Raw genomic sequence first — 23019 nt, forward strand, 5'->3', positions numbered from 1 at the left:
ACCAGGAAGACAAGGTGCGGAGCAGAGCTGGAACAGGGAGAAGCAGGGCTGGCCAGGTAAACAGCTCCGAGACTGGCTTACAGTGCAGTGTGGAGGGGCCTGGGAAAGAGACTTTGTCCCAGGACACGGCTGCTGTTCAGGGGCCCAGCATCAGAATGAGTTCTCTGGAGGAGGATTACAGTTTCGTGTTTAAAGGTGAGGGACTGGTGGAGGCTGAAGACCGAGAAACAAACTGGTAGTGTTAATAGCAGTAAACATTAACCATTAGATATTAACCCCTTCGATATTAACCCCTTCACTCTGAGCACTATTCCAAATGTCTACACTAACCTTTACCCCTTACTCTGTTCACTATTCCTAACCCCTAACCCTTTTTATTCATTCATGGGATGTGGGCGTTTCTGGCCAGGCCAGCATTTATTGCCCATCCCTATTTGCCCCTTGAGAAGGTGGTGGTGAGCTGCCTTCTTGAACCACTGCAGTCCATGTGGGGTAGGTACACCCATAGTGCTGTTAGGGAGGGAGTTCCAGGATTTTGATCCAGCGACAGTGAAGGAACAGCGATATAGTTCCAGGTCAGGATGGTGTGTGTGGCTTGGAGGGGAACTTGCAGGTGGTGATGTTCCCATGCATCTGCTGCCCTTGTCTTTCTAGTTTGCTAGAGGTCGCGGGTTTGGAAGGTGCTGTCTAAGGAGCCTTGGTGAGTTGCTGCAGTGCATCTTGTAGATGGTACACACTGCTGCCACTGTGCGTCGGTGGTGGAGGGAGTGAATGTTTGTGGATGGGGTGCCAATCAAGCGGGCTGCTTTGTCCTGGATGGTGTCGAGCTTCTTGAGTGTTGTTGGAGCTGTACCCATCCAGGCAAGTGGAGAGTATTCCATCAGACTCCTGACTTGTGCCTTGTAGATGGTGGATAGGCTTTGGGGAGTCAGGAGGTGAGTTACTCGCCTCAGGATTCCTAGTCTCTGACCTGCACTTGTAGTCACGGTATTTATATGGCTACTCCAGTTCATTCTCTGGTCAATGGTAACCCCCAGGATGTTGATAGTGGGGGATTCAGTGATGGTAATGCCATTGAATGTCAAGGGGAGATGGTTAGATTCTCTCTTGTTTGAAATGGTCATTGCCTGGCACTTGTGTGGCGCAAATGTTACTTGCCACTTATCAGCCCAAGCCTGGATATTGTCCAGGTCTTGCTGCATTTCTACACGGTCTGCTTCAGTATCTGAGGAGTCACGAATGGTGCTGAACATTGTGCAATCATCAGCGAACATCCCCACTTATGACCTAATGATTGAAGGAAGGTCATTGATGAAGCAGCTGAAGATGGTTGGGCCGAGGACACTACCCTGAGGAACTCCTGCAGTGATGTCCTGGAGCTCAGATGATTGACCTCCAACAACCACAACCATCTTCCTTTGTGCTCGGTATGACTCCAGCCAGTGGAGGGTCTTCCCCCCGGTTCCCATTGACTCCAGTTTTGCTAGGGCTCCTTGATGCCATACTCGGTCAAATGCTGCCTTGATGTCAAGGGCAGTCACTCTCACCTCACCTCTTGAGTTCAGCTCTTTTGTCCATGTTTGAACCAAGGCTGTAATGAGGTCAGGAGCTGAGTGGCCCTGGCGGAATCCAAACTGAGCATCACTGAGCAGGTTATTATGAAGCAAGTGCCACTTGATTGCACTGTTAATGACACCTTCCATCACTTTACTGATGATTGAGAGTAGGCTGATGGGGCAGTAATTGGTCGGGTTGGACTTGTCCTGCTTTTTGTGGACCGGACATACCTGGGCAATTTTCCACATTGCCGGGTAGATGCCAGCGTTGTGACTGTACTGGAACAGCTTGGCTGGGGGAAGTTCTGGAGCACAGGTCTTCAGTACTATTGCCGGAATATTGTCAGGACCCATAGCCTTTGCAGTATCCAGTGCCTTCAGTCGTTTCTTGATATCACGCGGAGTGAATCGAATTAGCTGAAGACTGGCATCTGTGATGCTGGAGACCTCAGGAGGAGGCCGAGATGGATCATCAACTCGGCACTTCTGGCTGAAGATTGGAATCATAGAGTCATCGAGTTATACAGCCCTTCGGCCCATCGTGTCCTTGCCAGCCATACAGCACCCAACTATTCTAATCCCATTTTCCAGCACTTGGCCCGTAACCTTGTATGCTATGGCATTTCAAGTGCTCATCTAAATACTTCTTAAATGTTGTTAGGGTTCCTGCCTCCACCACCCCTTCAGGCAGTGTGTTCCAGATTCCAACCACCCTCTGGGTGAAGAAATGTTTCCTCAAATCTCCCCTAAACCTCCTGCCCCTTACCCTAAATCTATGCCCCCGGTTCTTGACCCCTCCACTAAGGGAAAAAGTTTCTTCCTATCTAACCTGTCAATGCCCCTCATAATCTTGTACACCTCAATCATGTCCCCCCTCAGCCTCCTCTGCTCCAAGGAAAACAACCCTAACCTTTTCAGTCTCTCTTCACAGCTGAAATAATTGTCGCAAATGCTTCTGCCTTATCTTTCGCACTGATGTGCTGGGCTCCCCCATCATTGAGGATGGGGGATATTTGTGCAGCCACCTCCTCCTGTTAGTTGTTTAATTGTCCACCACCATCCACAACTGGATGTGGCAGGACTGCAGAGCTTAGATCTGATCCGTTGGTTATGGGATCGCTTAGCTCTGTCTATCACATGCTGTTTATGCAGATAGTCCTGTGTTGTAGCTTCACCAGATTGACACCTCATTTTGAGGTATGCCTGGTGCTGCTCCTGGCATGCCCTCCTGCACTCTTCATTGAACCAGGGTTGATCTCCTGGCTTGATGGTAATGGTAGAGTGGGGGATATGCCGGGCCATGAGGTTACAGATTGTGGTTGAGTACAATTCTGCTGCTGCTGATGGCCCACAGCGCCTCCTGGATGCCCAGTTTTACATTGCTAGATCTGTTTGAAATCTATCCCATTTAGCACGGTGGTGGTGCCTCACAACACGATGGAGGGTATCCTCAATGTGAAGGCGGGACTTTGTCTCCACAAGGACTGTGCGGTGGTCACTCCTACCAATATTGTCATGGACAGATGCATCTGTGGCAGGCAGGTTGGTGTGGACGAGGTCAAGTATGTTTTTCCCTTGTGTTGATTCCCCCACCACCTGCCGCAGACCCAGTCTAGCAGCTATGTCCTTTAGGACTCGGCCAGCTCGGTCAGTAGTGGTGCTACCGAGCCTCTCTTGGTGATGGACATTGAAGTCCCCCACCCAGAGTACATTTTGTGCCCTTGCCACCCTCAGTGCTTCCTCCAAGTGGTGTTCAACATGGAGGAGTACTGACTCATCAGCTGAGGGAGGGCAGTAGGTGGTAATCAGTAGGAGGTTACCTTGTCCATGTTTGACCTGATGCAATTAGACTTCATGGGGTCCATAGTCGATATTGAGGACTCCCAGGGCAACTCCCTCCCTACTGTATACCACTGTCCCACCACCTCTGGTGGGTCTGTCCTGCCAGTGGGACAGGACGTACCCGGGGATGGTGATGGCAGTGTCTGGGACATTGTCTGTAAGGTATGATTCCGTGAGTATGACTATGTCAGGCTGTTGCTTGACTAGACTGTGGGACAGCTCTCCCAACTTTGTCACAAGCCCCCAGATGTTAGTAAGGAGGACTTTACAGGGTCGACAGGGCTGGGTTTGCCGTTGTCGTTTCCGGTGCCGAGGTTGATGCCGGGTGGTCCGTCCGGTTTCATTCCTTTTTATAGAGTTCGTAGCGGTTAGGTACAACTGAGTGGCTTGCTCGGCCATTTCAGAGGGCATTTAAGAGTCAACCACATTGCTGTGGGTCAGGAGTCACATGTAGGCCAGACCAGGTAAGGACAGCAGATTTCCTTCCCTAAAGGACATTAGTGAACCAGATGGGATTTTTACAAAAATCGACAATGGTTTCATGGTTGCCGCTAGACTAGCTTTTAATTCCAGATTTATCTGCTGTGGTGGGATTTGAACCCATGTCCCCAGAACATTAGCCTGGGCCTCTGGATTACTAGTCCAGTGACATTGCCACTACGCCATAGCCATCGCTCACTTTGATCACTATTCCTAACCTCTAACCCTTAACCCTCACTCTATCCAGTATTCCTAACCCCTGACCCTGAACCCAGGCCAATGTTCCTAACCCCTGACCCTCAGCCCTAACACAGTCAACTATTCCCAACCCCTACTCCTGACCCCCAAATAACTAGTTATTTTATTTTTATTTATTTATTTAGAGATACAGCACTGAAACAGGCCCTTCGGCCCACCGAGTCTGTGCTGACCAATAACCACCCATTTATACTAATCCTACATTAATCCCATATTCCCTACCACATCCCCACCATTCTCCTACCACCGACCTAGCCTAGGAGCAATTTACAATGGCCAATTTACCCATCAAGCTGCAAGTCTTTGGCTGTGGGAGGAAACCGGAGCACCCAGCGAAATCCCAGAAGGAAAACCTGCAAACTCCACACAGGCAGTACCCAGAACTGAACCCGGGTCGCTGGAGCTGTGAGGCTGCAGTGCTAACCACTGCGCCACTGTGAAACATTCCCCAATACTAAACCCAATGCTAATCACTAATAACCCCAACTCTAGCCTCGTAGCCCCCAAGCCCTATCCTTTAATCCGTGGTGTCAATTGGCATTAGATTTTTTTTTTAACGCCAAAATTTGCCTTTTAGTAACGTTCCCAATAACCTGCCCCAGGGCATGGGGGGAGGCGGTGGTGGGAGGAGGAGAAAGCAGCCATCTTCCGATGGCTGTCCGCCGGTCATTTCCCACCACGGACTGCCCAGCCAACCTGGCATAGGGAGAGCAGAGCCTAGAGTAGGCCTCAGGCTTCCCCAACAGGGAGAGTGGTGTGGGGAGAGGCCTAGAGTAGGCCTCAAGCTTCACCAACAGGGAGAGTGGAGCAGGGAGAGGCCGAGAGTAGGCCTCAAGCTTCACCAACAGGGAGAGTGGAGCAGGGAGAGGCCTAGAGTCGGCCTCAAGCTTCACCAACAGGGAGAGTGAAGCGGGGAGAGGCCTAGAATAGGCCTCAGGCTTCTCGAACAGAGAAAGCATGGCTGAGAAAGGCCAGCAGGCATCAGTCTTCCCCAGATAGTGAAGCAGGATTGGGGGAGAGAATCAGATCAGGCATGATTCATGCTTTGAATTAGAACAGGATTTCAGTCAGGTCTAGGGCCTTGCGAAATAAGGCTTAAGCTGCTTTGTAAAGCGAGTCCTGACTCAGGTTTCTTGCTGTGGAATAAGGTGCTATTGTGAGTTGTGGGTTAAGTGGGTGTAGCCCTGGACTGTCAAGCAATTAGCATTTGACTGAGTCACAGGTAAGACACCGGACAAGCCCTCAGCAACACAGAGAGAAAGAGAAAGAGATCAGATCAACAGAAACACCCACCTGAACACAGGAGAATCTGTGCTCATTTAACTGCACTCAGCGACACAGCAACAGACTGCAGGCGAAGCAAAGGGGCAAACTCACACAGTCCTCAGCTCCATTATCTAGAAATCACCTGAATCACTCCAGCTTGTAACTCACTCCCGGGTAGCTGTTATTCTATATATAAACCACCCGAACCCCTCGATTAGATTCCAGTCTGTAACTCACTCCCGGGTATCTGTTATTCTATATATAAACCACCCCGAACCCCTCGATTAGATTCCAGTCTGTAACTCACTCCCGGGTATCTGTTATTCTATATATAAACCACCCGAACCCCTCAATTAGATTCCAGTCTGTAACTCACTCCCGGGTATCTGTTATTCTATATATAAACCACCCGAACCCCTCAATTAGATTCCAGTCTGTAACTCACTCCCGGGTATCTGTTATTGTATATATAAACCCCCCGAACCCCTCGATTAGATTCCAGTCTGTAACTCACTCCCGGGTATCTGTTATTCTATAAATAAACCCCCCCGAACCCCTCGATTAGATTCCAGTCTGTAACTAACTCCCGGGTATCTGTTATTCTATATATAAACCCCCCCGAACCCCTCGATTAGATTCCAGTCTGTAACTAACTCTCGGGTATCTGTTATTCTATATATAAACCCCCCGAACCCCTCGATTAGATTCCAGTCTGTAACTCACTCCCTGGTATCTGTTATTCTATATATAAACCCCCCGAACCCCTCGATTAGATTCCAGTCTGTAACTAACTCCCGGGTATCTGTTATTCTATATATAAACACCCTCGAACCCCTCGATTAGATTCCAGTCTGTAACTAACTCCCGGGTATCTGTTATTCTATATATAAACCCCCCCGAACCCCTCGATTAGATTCCAGTCTGTAACTCACTCCCGGGTATCTGTTATTCTATATATAAACCCCCCGAACCCCTCGATTAGATTCCAGTCTGTAACTCACTCCCTGGTATCTGTTATTCTATATATAAACCACCCGAACCCCTCGATTAGATTCCAGTCTGTAACTAACTCCCGGGTATCTGTTATTCTATATATAAACCACCCGAACCCCTCGATTAGATTCCAGTCTGTAACTCACTCCCGGGTATCTGTTATTCTATATATAAACCACCCAAACCCCTCGATTAGATTCCAGTCTGTAACTCACTCCCTGGTATCTGTTATTCTATATATAAACCACCCGAACCCCTCGATTAGATTCCAGTCTGTAACTAACTCCCGGGTATCTGTTATTCTATATATAAACCACCCCGAACCCCTCGATTAGATTCCAGTCTGTAACTCACTCCCGGATATCTGTTATTCTATATATAAACCACCAGAACCCCTCGATTAGATTCCAGTCTGTAACTCACTCCCGGGTATCTATTATTCTATATATAAACCACCCGGACCCCTCGATTAGATTCCAGTCTGTAACACACTCCCGGGTATCTGTTATTCTATATATAAACCACCCGAACCCCTCAATTAGATTCCAGTCTGTAACTCACTCCCGGGTATCTGTTATTCTATATATAAACCACCCGAACCCCTCGATTAGATTCCAGTCTGTAACTCACTCCCGGGTACCTGTAATTCTAAATATAAACCCCCCGAACCCCTCGATTAGATTCCAGTCTGTAACTCACTCCCGGGTATCCGTTATTCTATATATAAACCACCCCGAACCCCTCGATTAGATTCCAGTCTGTAACTCACTCCCGGGTATCTGTTATTCCATATATAAACCACCCGAACCCCTCGATTAGATTCCAGTCTGTAACTCACTCCCAGGTATCTGTTATTCCATATATAAACCATCCGAACCCCTCGATTAGATTCCAGTCTGTAACTCACTCCCAGGTATCTGTTATTCTATATATAAACCACCCGGACCCCTCGATTAGATTCCAGTCTGTAACACACTCCCGGGTATCTGTTATTCTATATATAAATCACCCGAACCCCTCGATTAGATTCCAGTCTGTAACTCACTCCCGGGTATCTGTTATTCTATATATAAACCACCCGAACCCCTCGATTAGATTCCAGTCTGTAACTCACTCCCGGGTACCTGTAATTCTAAATATAAACCCCCCGAACCCCTCGATTAGATTCCAGTCTGTAACTCACTCCCGGGTATCCGTTATTCTATATATAAACAACACCGAACCCCTCGATTAGATTCCAGTCTGTAACTCACTCCCAGGTATCTGTTATTCCATATATAAACCACCCGAACCACTCGATTAGATTCCAGTCTGTAACTCACTCCCGGGTATCCGTTATTCTATATATAAACCACCCCGAACCCCTCGATTAGATTCCAGTCTGTAACTCACTCCCAGGTACCTGTAATTCTAAATATAAATCCCCCGAACCCCTCGATTAGATTCCAGTCTGTAACTCACTCCCAGGTATCTGTTATTCCATATATAAACCACCCGAACCACTCGATTAGATTCCAGTCTGTAACTCACTCCCGGGTATCCGTTATTCTATATATAAACCACCCGAACCCCTCAATTAGATTCCAGTCTGTAACTCACTCCCAGGTACCTGTAATTCTAAATATAAACCCCCCGAACCCCTCGATTAGATTCCAGTCTGTAACTCACTCCCGGGTATCTGTTATTCCATATATAAACCACCCGAACCCCTCGATTAGATTCCAGTCTGTAACTCACTCCCGGGTACCTGTAATCTAAATATAAACCCCCCGAACCCCTCGATTAGATTCCAGTCTGTAACTCACTCCCGGGTATCCGTTATTCCATATATAAACCACCCGAACCCCTCGATTAGATTCCAGTCTGTAACTCACTCCCGGGTATCTGTTATTCTATATATAAACCACCCCGAACCCCTCGATTAGATTCCAGTCTGTAACTCACTCCCGGGTATCTGTTATTCTATATATAAACCACCCGAACCCCTCGATTAGATTCCAGTCTGTAACTCACTCCCGGGTATCCGTTATTCCATATATAAACCACCCGAACCCCTCGATTAGATTCCAGTCTGTAACTCACTCCCGGGTATCTGTTATTCTATATATAAACCACCCCGAACCCCTCGATTAGATTCCAGTCTGTAACTCACTCCCGGGTATCCGTTATTCCATATATAAACCACCCGAACCCCTCGATTAGATTCCAGTCTGTAACTCACTCCCGGGTATCTGTTATTCTATATATAAACCACCCCGAACCCCTCGATTAGATTCCAGTCTGTAACTCACTCCCGGGTATCTGTTATTCTATATATAAACCACCCCGAACCCCTCGATTAGATTCCAGTCTGTAACTCACTCCCGGGTATCTGTTATTCTATATATAAACCACCCGAACCCCTCGATTAGATTCCAGTCTGTAACTCACTCCCGGGTATCTGTTATTCTATATATAAACCACCCGAACCCCTCGATTAGATTCCAGTCTGTAACTCACTCCCGGGTATCTGTTATTCTATAGAAAAACCACCCGAACCCCTCGATTAGATTCCAGTCTGTAACTCACTCCCGGGTATCTGTTATTCTATATATAAACCACCCGAACCCCTCGATTAGATTCCAGTCTGTAACTCACTCCTGGGTATCTGTTATTCTATATATAAACCACCCGAACCCCTCGATTAGATTCCAGTCTGTAACTCACTCCCGGGTATCTGTTATAATCAGTGTCTGCGTTTCTCTTTGTAGTGGTTCTCATTGGCGAGTCGGGTGTTGGGAAGAGTAATCTCCTCTCCCGATTTACACGTAACGAGTTCAACCACGATAGTAGGACCACAATTGGCGTGGAATTCTCCACGCGCAGTGTCTTGGTGGACGGCGTGACGGTGAAGACGCAGATCTGGGACACGGCGGGACTGGAACGTTATCGCGCTATCACATCCGCGTACGTATCTGCGTTCCCCCCCCCCCCGCCCCACCCCCAATCAGGGAGCGTCTCCAAAGCGGGGAGATGGAGTGAAGATACAGATCAGCCATGATCTCATGGAATGGCAGAACAGGCTCGAGGGGCTGAATGGCCTCCTGCTATCCTTGTTTTCTCCTTCTCCTGACTGCCACTCGGGATACCGGGAGGAGTCTGTTCGGCTTGGATTTCCCCTCCTGCGGTTCTCGCCCTCCGTCGCAAACCTTTTTGTATCTCGCAGGCAATGAGGCCGTCCCTCAGTGAGGTCACTCTCTCCCTCGCCTCCAAGTCAGAAGGTTGTGGTTTTGAGCCCCCGTTCCGGAGGCTCGAGCCCATAATCCAGGCTGACGCTCCCAGTGCCGGCACCGAGGGAGTGCCGCACTGTCAGAGGTGCCGTCTTTCAGGATGAGATGTCAAACCGAGGCCCCCACATCTGCTCCTAACACCAATCGGACAACCCAATTGGATGGATTCTCCGCTGTTGGCCAAATTGATCCAATATTTTTATAACTAATACACGAACGCGTTTGAAGAATATTTTAACGCCTCCAATGGGTTTTTTTTCCCCTGGGTGTTGCTCGCAAAATTAATCTTGAAGATCTGCAGAGCAATCCTGGAGGGTTTGTTGGGGGGCGGGGGTGGGGGGGGGCACGGGTGGGCCGTCCCCTCAAGAGAGTTGTTGGCGCGCAGCCTGTTTCACTAGGCCGCATGTGGTTCCTGCAGGTATTACCGCGGGGCGGTAGGAGCCCTCCTGGTCTATGACATCTCCAAGCACCTGACCTACGACAGCGTGGAGCGATGGCTGAGCGAGCTGCTGGACCACGCTGACAACAACCTGGTGGTGATGCTGGTGGGGAACAAGACCGACCTCAGCGAGATCCGGGCCGTCCCCGCCGAGGAGGCCAGGTCTTTCGCAGGTAAATGCAGGCCAGGTGCGGTGGGGCCTTCGAGAGGAGGAGTATCAGGGCCTGAGGTGTTCGATGTACTGGGCTGGGATTGAGGGCGAGAGCTATAGGTGAAAGGTCAATGTTCTGATACATTACACGCCATTACCTGGCCCATTAATGACCAGCACTGACCCGTAGAGACCCTCCTGTTCCGTTACTGACCCATAGAGACCCCTCTGTCCCATCACACACCCATAGAGACCCTCCTGCCCCATCACAGACCCATAGAGAACCTCCTGTCCCATCACAGACCCATAGAGACCCTCCTGCCCTATCACAGACCCGTAGATACCCTCCTGTCCCATCAGAGACCCATAGAGACCCTCCTGCCCCATCACAGACCCATAGAGACCCTCCTGTCCCATCACAGACCCATAGAGACCCTCCTGCCCCATCACAGACCCATAGAGACCCTCCTGTACCGTCACTGACCAGTAGAGACCCTCCTGTCCCATCACAGACCCATAGAGACCCTCCTGTCCCATCACAGACCCATAGAGACCCTCCTGTCCCATCACACACCCATATAGACCCTCCGGCCCCATCACAGACCCATAGTGACCCTCCTGTACCGTCACTGACCCGTAGAGACCCTCCTGTTCCATCACAGACCCATAGAGACCCTCCTGTCCCATCACTGACCCGTAGAGACCCGCCTGTCCCATCACAGACCCATAGAGACCCTCCTGTCCCATCACAGACCCATAGAGACCCTTCTGTCCCATCACAGACCCAAAGAGACCCTCCTGTCCTATCACAGACCCATAGAGACCCTCCTGGCAGAAACCAGCCCTCTGATAACTCCAAGGTTAAGTACACACACACACACACACTATCACACACACTATCAAACACACTGTCACACACACTCACTCACTCTCACACACACACACTCACTCACTCTCACACACACACTCATTCACACACACTCACACTCATTCACTCACACACTCTCTTACACACACTCACTCACACACACACATCCTTACACACTCTCACATGCACTCTCACACTCACAAACTCTCTCATACACACACACGCTCTCACACTCACTCAAACACTCTCACACACATTCATTCACGCACACTCACTCACACACACACACTTACTCACTCTCACACACTCATTCACTCTCACACGCACTCACTCACACACACTCACTCTCTCACACACACACACTCTCTCTCACACACACCCTTACACACTGTGACACGCACTCACTCACACACACTCTCTTACACACACACATTCTCTCACTCACACTCTCACGCACAATCTCACGCACACTCTCTCGCACACTCTCTTACACACACTCACTCACACACTCTCACACTCTCTCACACACTCACTCACACAAACTCTCACACACACACTCTCTCTGACACACACACACCCTTACACACTCTCACACGCACTCACTCACACACACTCTCACACTCACACACACTCTCACACACTCTCACACACTCACTCTCTCACACTCTCACTCACACACTCTCTGACACACACACACCCTTACACACTCTCACACGCACGCACTCACTCACACACACTCACACTCTCTCACACACTCACTGACACAAACTCTCACACTCACACTCTCTCACATACACACTCTCTGACACACACACACACCCTTACACACTCTCACACGCACTCACTCACACACACTCTCACACTCACACACTCTCTCACACACTCACTCTCTCTCACTTACACTCTCTCACACACACCCTTACACACTCTCACATGCACTCACTCACACACACACTCTCACACACACACTCACATTCACTCTCTTACACACACGCACTCACACACACACCCTTACACACTCTCACATGCACTCACTCACACACACTCTGACACTCACACTCTCACACTCTCACACACACCCTCTCTCACACACATTCTCACACTCACACACTCTCTCACACACACTCACTCGCTCACAACACTCTCTGACATACACTCTCTCACACACACTCACTCCGTCTTCTGCCACACTCGACACAGACCCTGTCCAACCTGCTCGAAGCAGCCGTCTGCCTTTCCGCTTCTTGGGGACAGCTGAGGCGTGTCATCACGTGACTCTGACCCACCTTCCCCCCTCCCCCCGTTTCCCCCCAGTTCCAGCGCGGGCTCGCTCTGATGTCACCCCGTGGACTCCCCTCCCCCATCACCACTATGTTGACCAAAGCGGGACCTGCCCCCCCCGCCACCCCCCCACTGCCTGAAAATGGCCTGAGCCTTAAACTCTGCCCTCTTCTGACAGAATTACCCTGAGGTCAGCTAGGGGATGGGGAGGGGGTCAACTGACCATCTCTCTAGGTGTTAGCAGGGTGGGTAGGGAACAGAAGTCCCGTCCCCTCACCCCACCCCCGCTGCTTCACGGCAGTCAATCGGTGTTGGCGGGGGGCCGAATTGCAAGAGGGATGACACTCGCTAAAACCTCCGTGTCAGAGGCAGTAAGCGCGAGGGCCAGACTGGCGATGATGCCCTCTGCAGTCGAATATCTTGCTGACTTCTCACACGAGGAAAGGCCAGCCTGGGTGGGGGTGGGGTAGGAAACGGAGAGACAAACACAAAGGGGCAAAATGAAGCATCACTGGCTGGGAGTGCGTAGAGGTAAATTAGAGGCCTCCATTATAGGTGGATGACTCCATACCCGCTCCCCGGCTTTTGGCGAGGTCTCGCGGCCCAGGGCCTTGCCATGCGGGGCTCACTTCTGATCGGGAAGATCTTGGGGGTTGGGGGTTAGAGGTTAAGGGTTATGGGGGCAAAGGTGAGTAGTTGGAGGTCACAGATCGGCCATTCTCTCATTGAATGGCGGGACAGGCTCGAGGGGCTGAATGGCCTACTCCCGTCGCTACGAAACCGTACCCATTTGGCTTTGGCTTTTCTCTTTGTCTCGCAGAGAAACACAACATGCTTTTTATGGAGACCTCAGCCCTTGACTCGACCAACGTGGAACCGGCCTTTCAGACAGTCATCACAGGTCAGTCCTGAGGCGTCACCCACATGTCCCCCACTTGACCTCGTTGCCAGGGCCTTCCCGCTGCTCCCACTTCCAATCGGGCAGCGCGTTCCAGATCACAACAACTCGTTGCGTTAAAAATAAAATTCTCCTCCTCTCCCCCTCTGGTTCTTTTACCAATTATCTTCAATCTGTGTCCCTCTGGTTACCGACCCTCCTGCCACTGGAAACAGTTTCTCCTTATTCACTCCATCAAAACCCTTCCTGATTTTAAACGCCCCGATTAAATCTCCCTCTTGACCTTCTCTGCTCTAAGGGGAACAATCCCAGCTTCTCCCAGTCTCTCCACATTAACTGGAGTCCCTCATCCCTGCTCCCATTCCGGTAAAGCTCCCTCCGCACCCTCTCTGAGGCCTCGCCATCCTTCCTAAAGTGCTGAGCCCGGGATTGGACCCAGTTCTCCAGCTGGGGCCTAACCAGAGATTTATAAAGATTCAGCTTAACTTGCTGGCTTTTGTAATCCATCCCTGTTTATAAGGCCCTGCAACCTTCAAACGCTGGTGGACCCATGACCCCGGGTCTCTCTGTACCTGCACACGCTTTAGAATTGCATCGTTTAGTTTATATCGCACCCCCCTCCACCCCCAACATTCTTCTGACCAATCTGCATTGCAACAAATTTTTAAGAGGAAACAAAATACTCAGCAATGCTGAGTTAGTCCCAGCCCTGTTGAAACATTTCATGCCATCACTTGACCCCTGATCCTCCCCTGTGACCTTCCAGTCCAGTTACCCTCAGCCCCCCCATTGCCAAGGTAACATGGACACTTTCGGCCTTTCCCACTCCCGCGTTTGATCAGGCCATTGGCGTCAAGGAGTCCTTGGTCCGGGATGAGGGGGGATGGGCCCAATGAGCGAAGTGCGGAAAATTGGCCATGGGTTTCCCATCCCCTGTCATAGCATGTTGACCCCTCCCCAAGAAAAGAGCATATCCCCTCTTGGGCAAATGAAAATTCGCAGGGCTCCACATCTCCGTGAAGTGTTCACAAAATCGTGCGCGGGGCCCACAGTTCGAAGCCACGTGTTACTGTTGTCCCCGTTTTCGGGTACTGGCTGTTTCTCGTTGTAATTTCCAATGTTAGCGTTCTCCCAATTTATGTTACGTTTTCAATAATGCAAGATTGATGGGGAAAGAGGTGTAAAGACTTGTGACAGCAGATCAGTAGCAAGACTGGGGGTGGGGGTACGGTTCTCTAAGGAGATGTTTCAGTGGGAGACGGGCTCCAATTGGGAGAGTTAGGGGACCAGAGGGATGGTCTTCGATGGGAGGGTTAGGGACTAGAGGAATGGTCTTCGATGGGAGGGTTAGGGGACTAGAGGGATGGCCTTCGATGGGAGGGTTAGGGGACTAGAGGAATGGTCTTCGATGGGAGGGTTAGGGGACTAGAGGGATGGTCTTCGATGGGAGGGTTAGGGACTAGAGGAATGGTCTTCGATGGGAGGGTTAGGGGACTAGAGGGATGGTCTTCGATGGGAGGGTTAGGGGACTAGAGGGATGGTCTACGTTGGGAGAGTTAGGGGATAGAGGGATGGTCTACGTTGGGAGAGTTAGAGGACTAGAGGAATGGTCTTCAATGGGAGGGTTAGGGGACAAGAGGGATGGTCTTCGATGGGAGGGTTAGGGGACTAGAGGGATGGTCTACGATGGTAGAGTCAGCAGACTAGAAGGATAGTCTTCGATGGGAGAGTTAGGGGACTAGAGGAATGGTCTTCGATGGGAGGGTTAGGGGACTAGAGGGATGGTCTTCGATGGGAGGTATGGGGACTAGAGGGATGGTCTTCGATGGGAGAGTTAGGGGACTAGAGGGATGGTCTTCGATGGGAGAGTTAGGGGACTAGAGGGATGGTCTTCGATGGGGGTATTAGGAGACTAGAGGGATGGTCTTCGATGGGAGAGTTAGGAGACTAGAGGGATGGTCTTCGATGGGAGAGTTAGGGGATAGAGGGATGGTCTTCGATGGGAGAGTTAGGAGACTAGAGGGATGGTCTTCGATGGGAGGGTTAGGGGACTAGAGGGATGGTCTTCGATGGGAGAGTTAGGGGACTAGAGGGATGGTCTTCGATGGGAGAGTTAGGAGACTAGAGGGATGGTCTTCGATGGGAGGGTTAGGGGACTAGAGGGATGGTCTTCGATGGGAGGGTTAGGAGACTAGAGGGATGGTCTTCGATGGGAGTGTTAGGAAACTAGAGGGATGGTCTTCGATGGGAGAGTTAGGAGACTAGAGGGATGGTCTTCGATGGGAGGGTTAGGGGACTAGAGGGATGGTCTTCGATGGGAGGGTTAGGAGACTAGAGGGATGGTCTTCGATGGGAGAGTTAGGGGACTAGAGGGATGGTCTTCGATGAGAGAGTTAGGGGACTAGAGGGATGGTCTTCGATGAGAGAGTTAGGGGACTAGAGGGATGGTCTTCGATGAGAGAGTTAGGGGACTAGAGGGATGGTGTTCGATGAGAGAGTTAGGGGACTAGAGGGATGGTCTTCGATGGGAGAGTTAGGGGACTAGAGGGATGGTGTTCGATGAGAGAGTTAGGGGACTAGAGGGATGGTCTTCGATGGGAGAGTTAGGGGACTAGAGGGATGGTGTTCGATGAGAGAGTTAGGGGACTAGAGGGATGGTGTTCGATGAGAGAGTTAGAGGACTAGAGGGATGGTGTTCGATGAGAGAGTTAGGGGACTAGAGGGATGGTGTTCGATGAGAGAGTTAGAGGACTAGAGGGATGGTGTTCGATGAGAGAGTTAGGGGACTAGAGGGATGGTGTTCGATGAGAGAGTTAGAGGACTAGAGGGATGGTGTTCGATGAGAGAGTTAGGGGACTAGAGGGATGGTGTTCGATGAGAGAGTTAGGGGACTAGAGGGATGGTGTTCGATGAGAGAGTTAGAGGACTAGAGGGATGGTGTTCGATGAGAGAGTTAGGGGACTAGAGGGATGGTGTTCGATGAGAGAGTTAGGGGACTAGAGGGATGGTCTTCGATGGGAGAGTTAGAGGACTAGAGGGATGGTGTTCGATGAGAGAGTTAGGGGACTAGAGGGATGGTGTTCGATGAGAGAGTTAGGGGACTAGAGGGATGGTCTTCGATGGGAGAGTTAGAGGACTAGAGGGATGGTGTTCGATGAGAGAGTTAGGGGACTAGAGGGATGGTGTTCGATGGGAGAGTTAGGGGACTAGAGGGATGGTCTTCGATGGGAGAGTTAGGGGACTAGAGGGATGGTGTTCGATGAGAGAGTTAGGGGACTAGAGGGATGGTGTTCGATGGGAGAGTTAGGAGACTAGAGGGATGGTCTTCGATGGGAGAGTTAGGGGACTAGAGGGATGGTGTTCGATGAGAGAGTTAGGGGACTAGAGGGATGGTGTTCGATGAGAGAGTTAGGGGACTAGAGGGATGGTGTTCGATGAGAGAGTTAGGGGACTAGAGGGATGGTCTTCGATGAGAGAGTTAGGGGACTAGAGGGATGGTCTTCGATGGGAGAGTTAGGGGACTAGAGGGATGGTCTTCGATGAGAGAGTTAGGGGACTAGAGGGATGGTCTTCGATGGGAGAGTTAGGGGACTAGAAGGATGGTCTTCGATGGGAGAGTTAGAGGACTAGAGGGATGGGCTTCGATGAGAGAGTTAGAGGACTAGAGGGATGGTCTTCGATGGGAGAGTTAGGGGACTAGAGGGATGGTCTTCGATGGGAGAGTTAGGGGACTAGAGGGATGGGCTTCGATGAGAGAGTTAGAGGACTAGAGGGATGGGCTTCGATGAGAGAGTTAGAGGACTAGAGGGATGGGCTTCGATGGGAGAGTTAGGGGACTAGAGGGATGGTGTTCGATGGGAGAGTTAGGGGACTAGAGGGATGGGCTTCGATGGGAGAGTTAGGGGACTAGAGGGATGGTCTTCGATGGGAGAGTTAGGGGACTAGAGGGATGGTCTTCGATGGGAGGGTTAGGAGACTAGAGGGATGGTCTTCGATGGGAGAGTTAGGGGACTAGAGGGATGGTCTTCGATGAGAGAGTTAGGGGACTAGAGGGATGGTCTTCGATGAGAGAGTTAGGGGACTAGAGGGATGGTCTTCGATGAGAGAGTTAGGGGACTAGAGGGATGGTGTTCGATGAGAGAGTTAGGGGACTAGAGGGATGGTCTTCGATGGGAGAGTTAGGGGACTAGAGGGATGGTGTTCGATGAGAGAGTTAGTGGACTAGAGGGATGGTCTTCGATGGGAGAGTTAGGGGACTAGAGGGATGGTGTTCGATGAGAGAGTTAGAGGACTAGAGGGATGGTGTTCGATGAGAGAGTTAGGGGACTAGAGGGATGGTGTTCGATGAGAGAGTTAGGGGACTAGAGGGATGGTCTTCGATGGGAGAGTTAGAGGACTAGAGGGATGGTGTTCGATGAGAGAGTTAGGGGACTAGAGGGATGGTGTTCGATGAGAGAGTTAGGGGACTAGAGGGATGGTCTTCGATGGGAGAGTTAGAGGACTAGAGGGATGGTGTTCGATGAGAGAGTTAGGGGACTAGAGGGATGGTGTTCGATGGGAGAGTTAGGGGACTAGAGGGATGGTCTTCGATGGGAGAGTTAGGGGACTAGAGGGATGGTGTTCGATGAGAGAGTTAGGGGACTAGAGGGATGGTGTTCGATGGGAGAGTTAGGGGACTAGAGGGATGGTCTTCGATGGGAGAGTTAGGGGACTAGAGGGATGGTGTTCGATGAGAGAGTTAGGGGACTAGAGGGATGGTGTTCGATGAGAGAGTTAGGGGACTAGAGGGATGGTGTTCGATGAGAGAGTTAGGGGACTAGAGGGATGGTCTTCGATGAGAGAGTTAGGGGACTAGAGGGATGGTCTTCGATGGGAGAGTTAGGGGACTAGAGGGATGGTCTTCGATGAGAGAGTTAGGGGACTAGAGGGATGGTCTTCGATGGGAGAGTTAGGGGACTAGAAGGATGGTCTTCGATGGGAGAGTTAGAGGACTAGAGGGATGGGCTTCGATGAGAGAGTTAGAGGACTAGAGGGATGGTCTTCGATGGGAGAGTTAGGGGACTAGAGGGATGGTCTTCGATGGGAGAGTTAGGGGACTAGAGGAATGGGCTTCGATGAGAGAGTTAGAGGACTAGAGGGATGGGCTTCGATGAGAGAGTTAGAGGACTAGAGGGATGGGCTTCGATGGGAGAGTTAGGGGACTAGAGGGATGGTGTTCGATGGGAGAGTTAGGGGACTAGAGGGATGGGCTTCGATGGGAGAGTTAGGGGACTAGAGGGATGGTCTTCGATGGGAGAGTTAGGGGACTAGAGGGATGGTCTTCGATGGGAGGGTTAGGAGACTAGAGGGATGGTCTTCGATGGGAGAGTTAGGGGACTAGAGGGATGGTCTTCGATGAGAGAGTTAGGGGACTAGAGGGATGGTCTTCGATGAGAGAGTTAGGGGACTAGAGGGATGGTCTTCGATGAGAGAGTTAGGGGACTAGAGGGATGGTGTTCGATGAGAGAGTTAGGGGACTAGAGGGATGGTCTTCGATGGGAGAGTTAGGGGACTAGAGGGATGGTGTTCGATGAGAGAGTTAGGGGACTAGAGGGATGGTCTTCGATGGGAGAGTTAGGGGACTAGAGGGATGGTGTTCGATGAGAGAGTTAGAGGACTAGAGGGATGGTGTTCGATGAGAGAGTTAGGGGACTAGAGGGATGGTGTTCGATGAAAGAGTTAGGGGACTAGAGGGATGGTCTTCGATGGGAGAGTTAGAGGACTAGAGGGATGGTGTTCGATGAGAGAGTTAGGGGACTAGAGGGATGGTGTTCGATGAGAGAGTTAGGGGACTAGAGGGATGGTCTTCGATGGGAGAGTTAGAGGACTAGAGGGATGGTGTTCGATGAGAGAGTTAGGGGACTAGAGGGATGGTGTTCGATGGGAGAGTTAGGGGACTAGAGGGATGGTCTTCGATGGGAGAGTTAGGGGACTAGAGGGATGGTGTTCGATGAGAGAGTTAGGGGACTAGAGGGATGGTGTTCGATGGGAGAGTTAGGGGACTAGAGGGATGGTCTTCGATGGGAGAGTTAGGGGACTAGAGGGATGGTGTTCGATGAGAGAGTTAGGGGACTAGAGGGATGGTGTTCGATGAGAGAGTTAGGGGACTAGAGGGATGGTGTTCGATGAGAGAGTTAGGGGACTAGAGGGATGGTCTTCGATGAGAGAGTTAGGGGACTAGAGGGATGGTCTTCGATGGGAGAGTTAGGGGACTAGAGGGATGGTCTTCGATGAGAGAGTTAGGGGACTAGAGGGATGGTCTTCGATGGGAGAGTTAGGGGACTAGAAGGATGGTCTTCGATGGGAGAGTTAGAGGACTAGAGGGATGGGCTTCGATGAGAGAGTTAGAGGACTAGAGGGATGGTCTTCGATGGGAGAGTTAGGGGACTAGAGGGATGGTCTTCGATGAGAGAGTTAGGGGACTAGAGGGATGGTCTTCGATGGGAGAGTTAGGGGACTAGAGGGATGGTGTTCGATGGGAGAGTTAGGGGACTAGAGGGATGGTCTTCGATGGGAGAGTTAGGGGACTAGAGGGATGGTGTTCGATGAGAGAGTTAGGGGACTAGAGGGATGGTGTTCGATGGGAGAGTTAGGGGACTAGAGGGATGGTCTTCGATGGGAGAGTTAGGGGACTAGAGGGATGGTGTTCGATGAGAGAGTTAGGGGACTAGAGGGATGGTGTTCGATGAGAGAGTTAGGGGACTAGAGGGATGGTGTTCGATGAGAGAGTTAGGGGACTAGAGGGATGGTCTTCGATGAGAGAGTTAGGGGACTAGAGGGATGGTCTTCGATGGGAGAGTTAGGGGACTAGAGGGATGGTCTTCGATGAGAGAGTTAGGGGACTAGAGGGATGGTCTTCGATGGGAGAGTTAGGGGACTAGAAGGATGGTCTTCGATGGGAGAGTTAGAGGACTAGAGGGATGGGCTTCGATGAGAGAGTTAGAGGACTAGAGGGATGGTCTTCGATGGGAGAGTTAGGGGACTAGAGGGATGGTCTTCGATGAGAGAGTTAGGGGACTAGAGGGATGGTCTTCGATGGGAGAGTTAGGGGACTAGAGGGATGGTGTTCGATGGGAGAGTTAGGGGACTAGAGGGATGGTCTTCGATGGGAGTGTTAGGGGACTAGAGGGATGGTCTTCGATGGGAGAGTTAGGAGACTAGAAGGATGGTCTTCGATGAGAGAGTTAGAGGACTAGAGGGATGGGCTTCGATGAGAGAGTTAGAGGACTAGAGGGATGGGCTTCGATGGGAGAGTTAGGGGACTAGAGGGATGGTGTTCGATGGGAGAGTTAGGGGACTAGAGGGATGGGCTTCGATGGGAGAGTTAGGGGACTAGAGGGATGGTCTTCGATGGGAGAGTTAGGGGACTAGAGGGATGGTCTTCGATGGGAGGGTTAGGAGACTAGAGGGATGGTCTTCGATGGGAGAGTTAGGGGACTAGAGGGATGGTCTTCGATGAGAGAGTTAGGGGACTAGAGGGATGGTCTTCGATGAGAGAGTTAGGGGACTAGAGGGATGGTCTTCGATGAGAGAGTTAGGGGACTAGAGGGATGGTGTTCGATGAGAGAGTTAGGGGACGAGAGGGATGGTCTTCGATGGGAGAGTTAGGGGACTAGAGGGATGGTGTTCGATGAGAGAGTTAGGGGACTAGAGGGATGGTCTTCGATGGGAGAGTTAGGGGACTAGAGGGATGGTGTTCGATGAGAGAGTTAGAGGACTAGAGGGATGGTGTTCGATGAGAGAGTTAGGGGACTAGAGGGATGGTGTTCGATGAGAGAGTTAGGGGACTAGAGGGATGGTCTTCGATGGGAGAGTTAGAGGACTAGAGGGATGGTGTTCGATGAGAGAGTTAGGGGACTAGAGGGATGGTGTTCGATGAGAGAGTTAGGGGACTAGAGGGATGGTCTTCGATGGGAGAGTTAGAGGACTAGAGGGATGGTGTTCGATGAGAGAGTTAGGGGACTAGAGGGATGGTGTTCGATGGGAGAGTTAGGGGACTAGAGGGATGGTCTTCGATGGGAGAGTTAGGGGACTAGAGGGATGGTGTTCGATGAGAGAGTTAGGGGACTAGAGGGATGGTCTTCGATGGGAGAGTTAGGGGACTAGAAGGATGGTCTTCGATGAGAGAGTTAGAGGACTAGAGGGATGGTCTTCGATGGGAGAGTTAGGGGACTAGAGGGATGGTCTTCGATGGGAGAGTTAGGGGACTAGAGGGATGGTCTTCGATGGGAGAGTTAGGGGACTAGAGGGATGGTCTTCGATGGGAGAGTTAGGGGACTAGAGGGATGGTCTACGATGGGAGGGTTAGGGGACTAGAGGGATGGTCTTCGATGGGAGAGTTAGGGGACTAGAGGGATGGTCTACGATGGGAGGGTTAGGGGACTAGAGGGATGGTCTTTCCTTGGCCTTGACTTGTCTTTGGTTGCTATCTGCAGAAATCTTCCGCCGACGTTCCCAGGATCGGAGTAACAAACACGTGAATAACAGTGTTTCCCTCAGTGCCAACAGCGTCTCCAATGAGGGAGCTTCAACAGAGGTGGCGACCAAGAAACCATGTTGTCAAAGCATCTGACCGTTGGCAGATTCAAGACTCTGGCCCATCGGGATCCCGTACCGTGTATTATCCGCCCTCTTCCTTCTCACCTAATACCTCCCTCCCTCCTTGCAACCCCTCCCGCCAGCCCCCGCACTTTGTTCACTGTTTATTCATCGGTTCCGTTATGCCAGGCAGCCTCGGAGTGCTGATAGGACCTGCATGCTTGGCATGGCCTTTGCCCTCCGCAAAGCTGAATGGAGCACCCTACCAAGCCCACATCACTGCCCTCCACGGCTGCCCGCACCAGCGCTCCCACCTGCCTGTGGGAGGACCAAATGGCCGCCCTCGCCCACCCTTCCCCCCACTTCCGCCTCTGGTGGGCATACCCCTGTTTCATTCCTTGAAGCTCTGCCTCGGAGGGCAGGGCTCTCCTGACTGAATGAGGTGGAGCCGATAGAGGCGGGAGCATAAACGGGAAATTGCGAAGGGGTCACTGGGCACTGGAGTGATGTCAAGACTCTCCTTTGGGACCTGGGTTCAGCTCGAGATTTACTCTGTATCTAACCCCCATGCTGTACCTGTCCTGGGAGTGTTTGATGGGGACAGTGTAGAGGGAGCTTTACTCTGTATCTAACCCCCGTGCTGTACCTGTCCTGGGAGTGTTTGATGGGGGACAGTGTAGAGGGAGCAGATTTCCTCTGTATCACATGGAAGTGGGATGTGCTGATATGGTTACTGGAGAAATTGTCCCCCAGCTTCATGAGAACTGACTGGCCCCCACTCCGCCCGGGCTCTTCAAAATGGCAGCTGGTCCACAAAGCAGACCAGGCCTTGGGGAGGGGCGGGGGGGGTTAGTGAGGGGTGGGGAGACCCCGGGTTATATGGCATTGAGCAGCTGGCTTGTGGGGCAAAGCTCCCTGGTCTGTATTTCTTTCACCGATGGGCAGCGACGGAGCTACAGAATATATTGGGAAAATCCCTGAATCCCAGGCGGCAGTGATGGAGGTTGATGAATCGGCCTCGAGTTCCCCGCCCAGGCAGCCAAGGGAAGATTATAACATTAATATATATTTGGAGATATTTGGTTGGGTTGTTGTTATATTAAATAATAAAACAAAGAGAATTTCTTCTCCGTTTGTACAA

At 51.2% G+C, this 23019-nt stretch overlaps 1 protein-coding gene across 1 annotated transcript; it reads left to right on the forward strand.

The window, feature by feature from the left end:
* On the forward strand, positions 1-23019 carry LOC137356796 (ras-related protein Rab-11A-like). The gene is made up of 5 exons (XM_068022574.1): positions 1-195; positions 9146-9341; positions 10083-10276; positions 13224-13304; positions 21776-23019. Exons 1-5 carry the CDS (start codon positions 156-158, stop codon positions 21910-21912), a joined length of 648 nt encoding a protein of 215 aa, XP_067878675.1. The 5' UTR covers positions 1-155; the 3' UTR covers positions 21913-23019.

This window comes from Heterodontus francisci, chromosome 46 (assembly GCF_036365525.1).
Source record: "Heterodontus francisci isolate sHetFra1 chromosome 46, sHetFra1.hap1, whole genome shotgun sequence".
In the NCBI taxonomy this organism is placed as follows: domain Eukaryota; kingdom Metazoa; phylum Chordata; class Chondrichthyes; order Heterodontiformes; family Heterodontidae; genus Heterodontus; species Heterodontus francisci.

What these genes read in the sequence shown, in the direction of transcription:
- LOC137356796 (XM_068022574.1), top strand. Translation starts at nt 156, where the DNA reads ATGAGTTCTCTGGAGGAGGATTACAGTTTCGTGTTTAAAG. An exon ending in GGAGGCCAGGTCTTTCGCAG is followed by an intron (nt 10,277 to 13,223) that starts GTAAATGCAGGC and finishes TTTGTCTCGCAG; the next exon opens with AGAAACACAACATGCTTTTT. An exon ending in CTTTCAGACAGTCATCACAG is followed by an intron (nt 13,305 to 21,775) that starts GTCAGTCCTGAG and finishes TGCTATCTGCAG; the next exon opens with AAATCTTCCGCCGACGTTCC.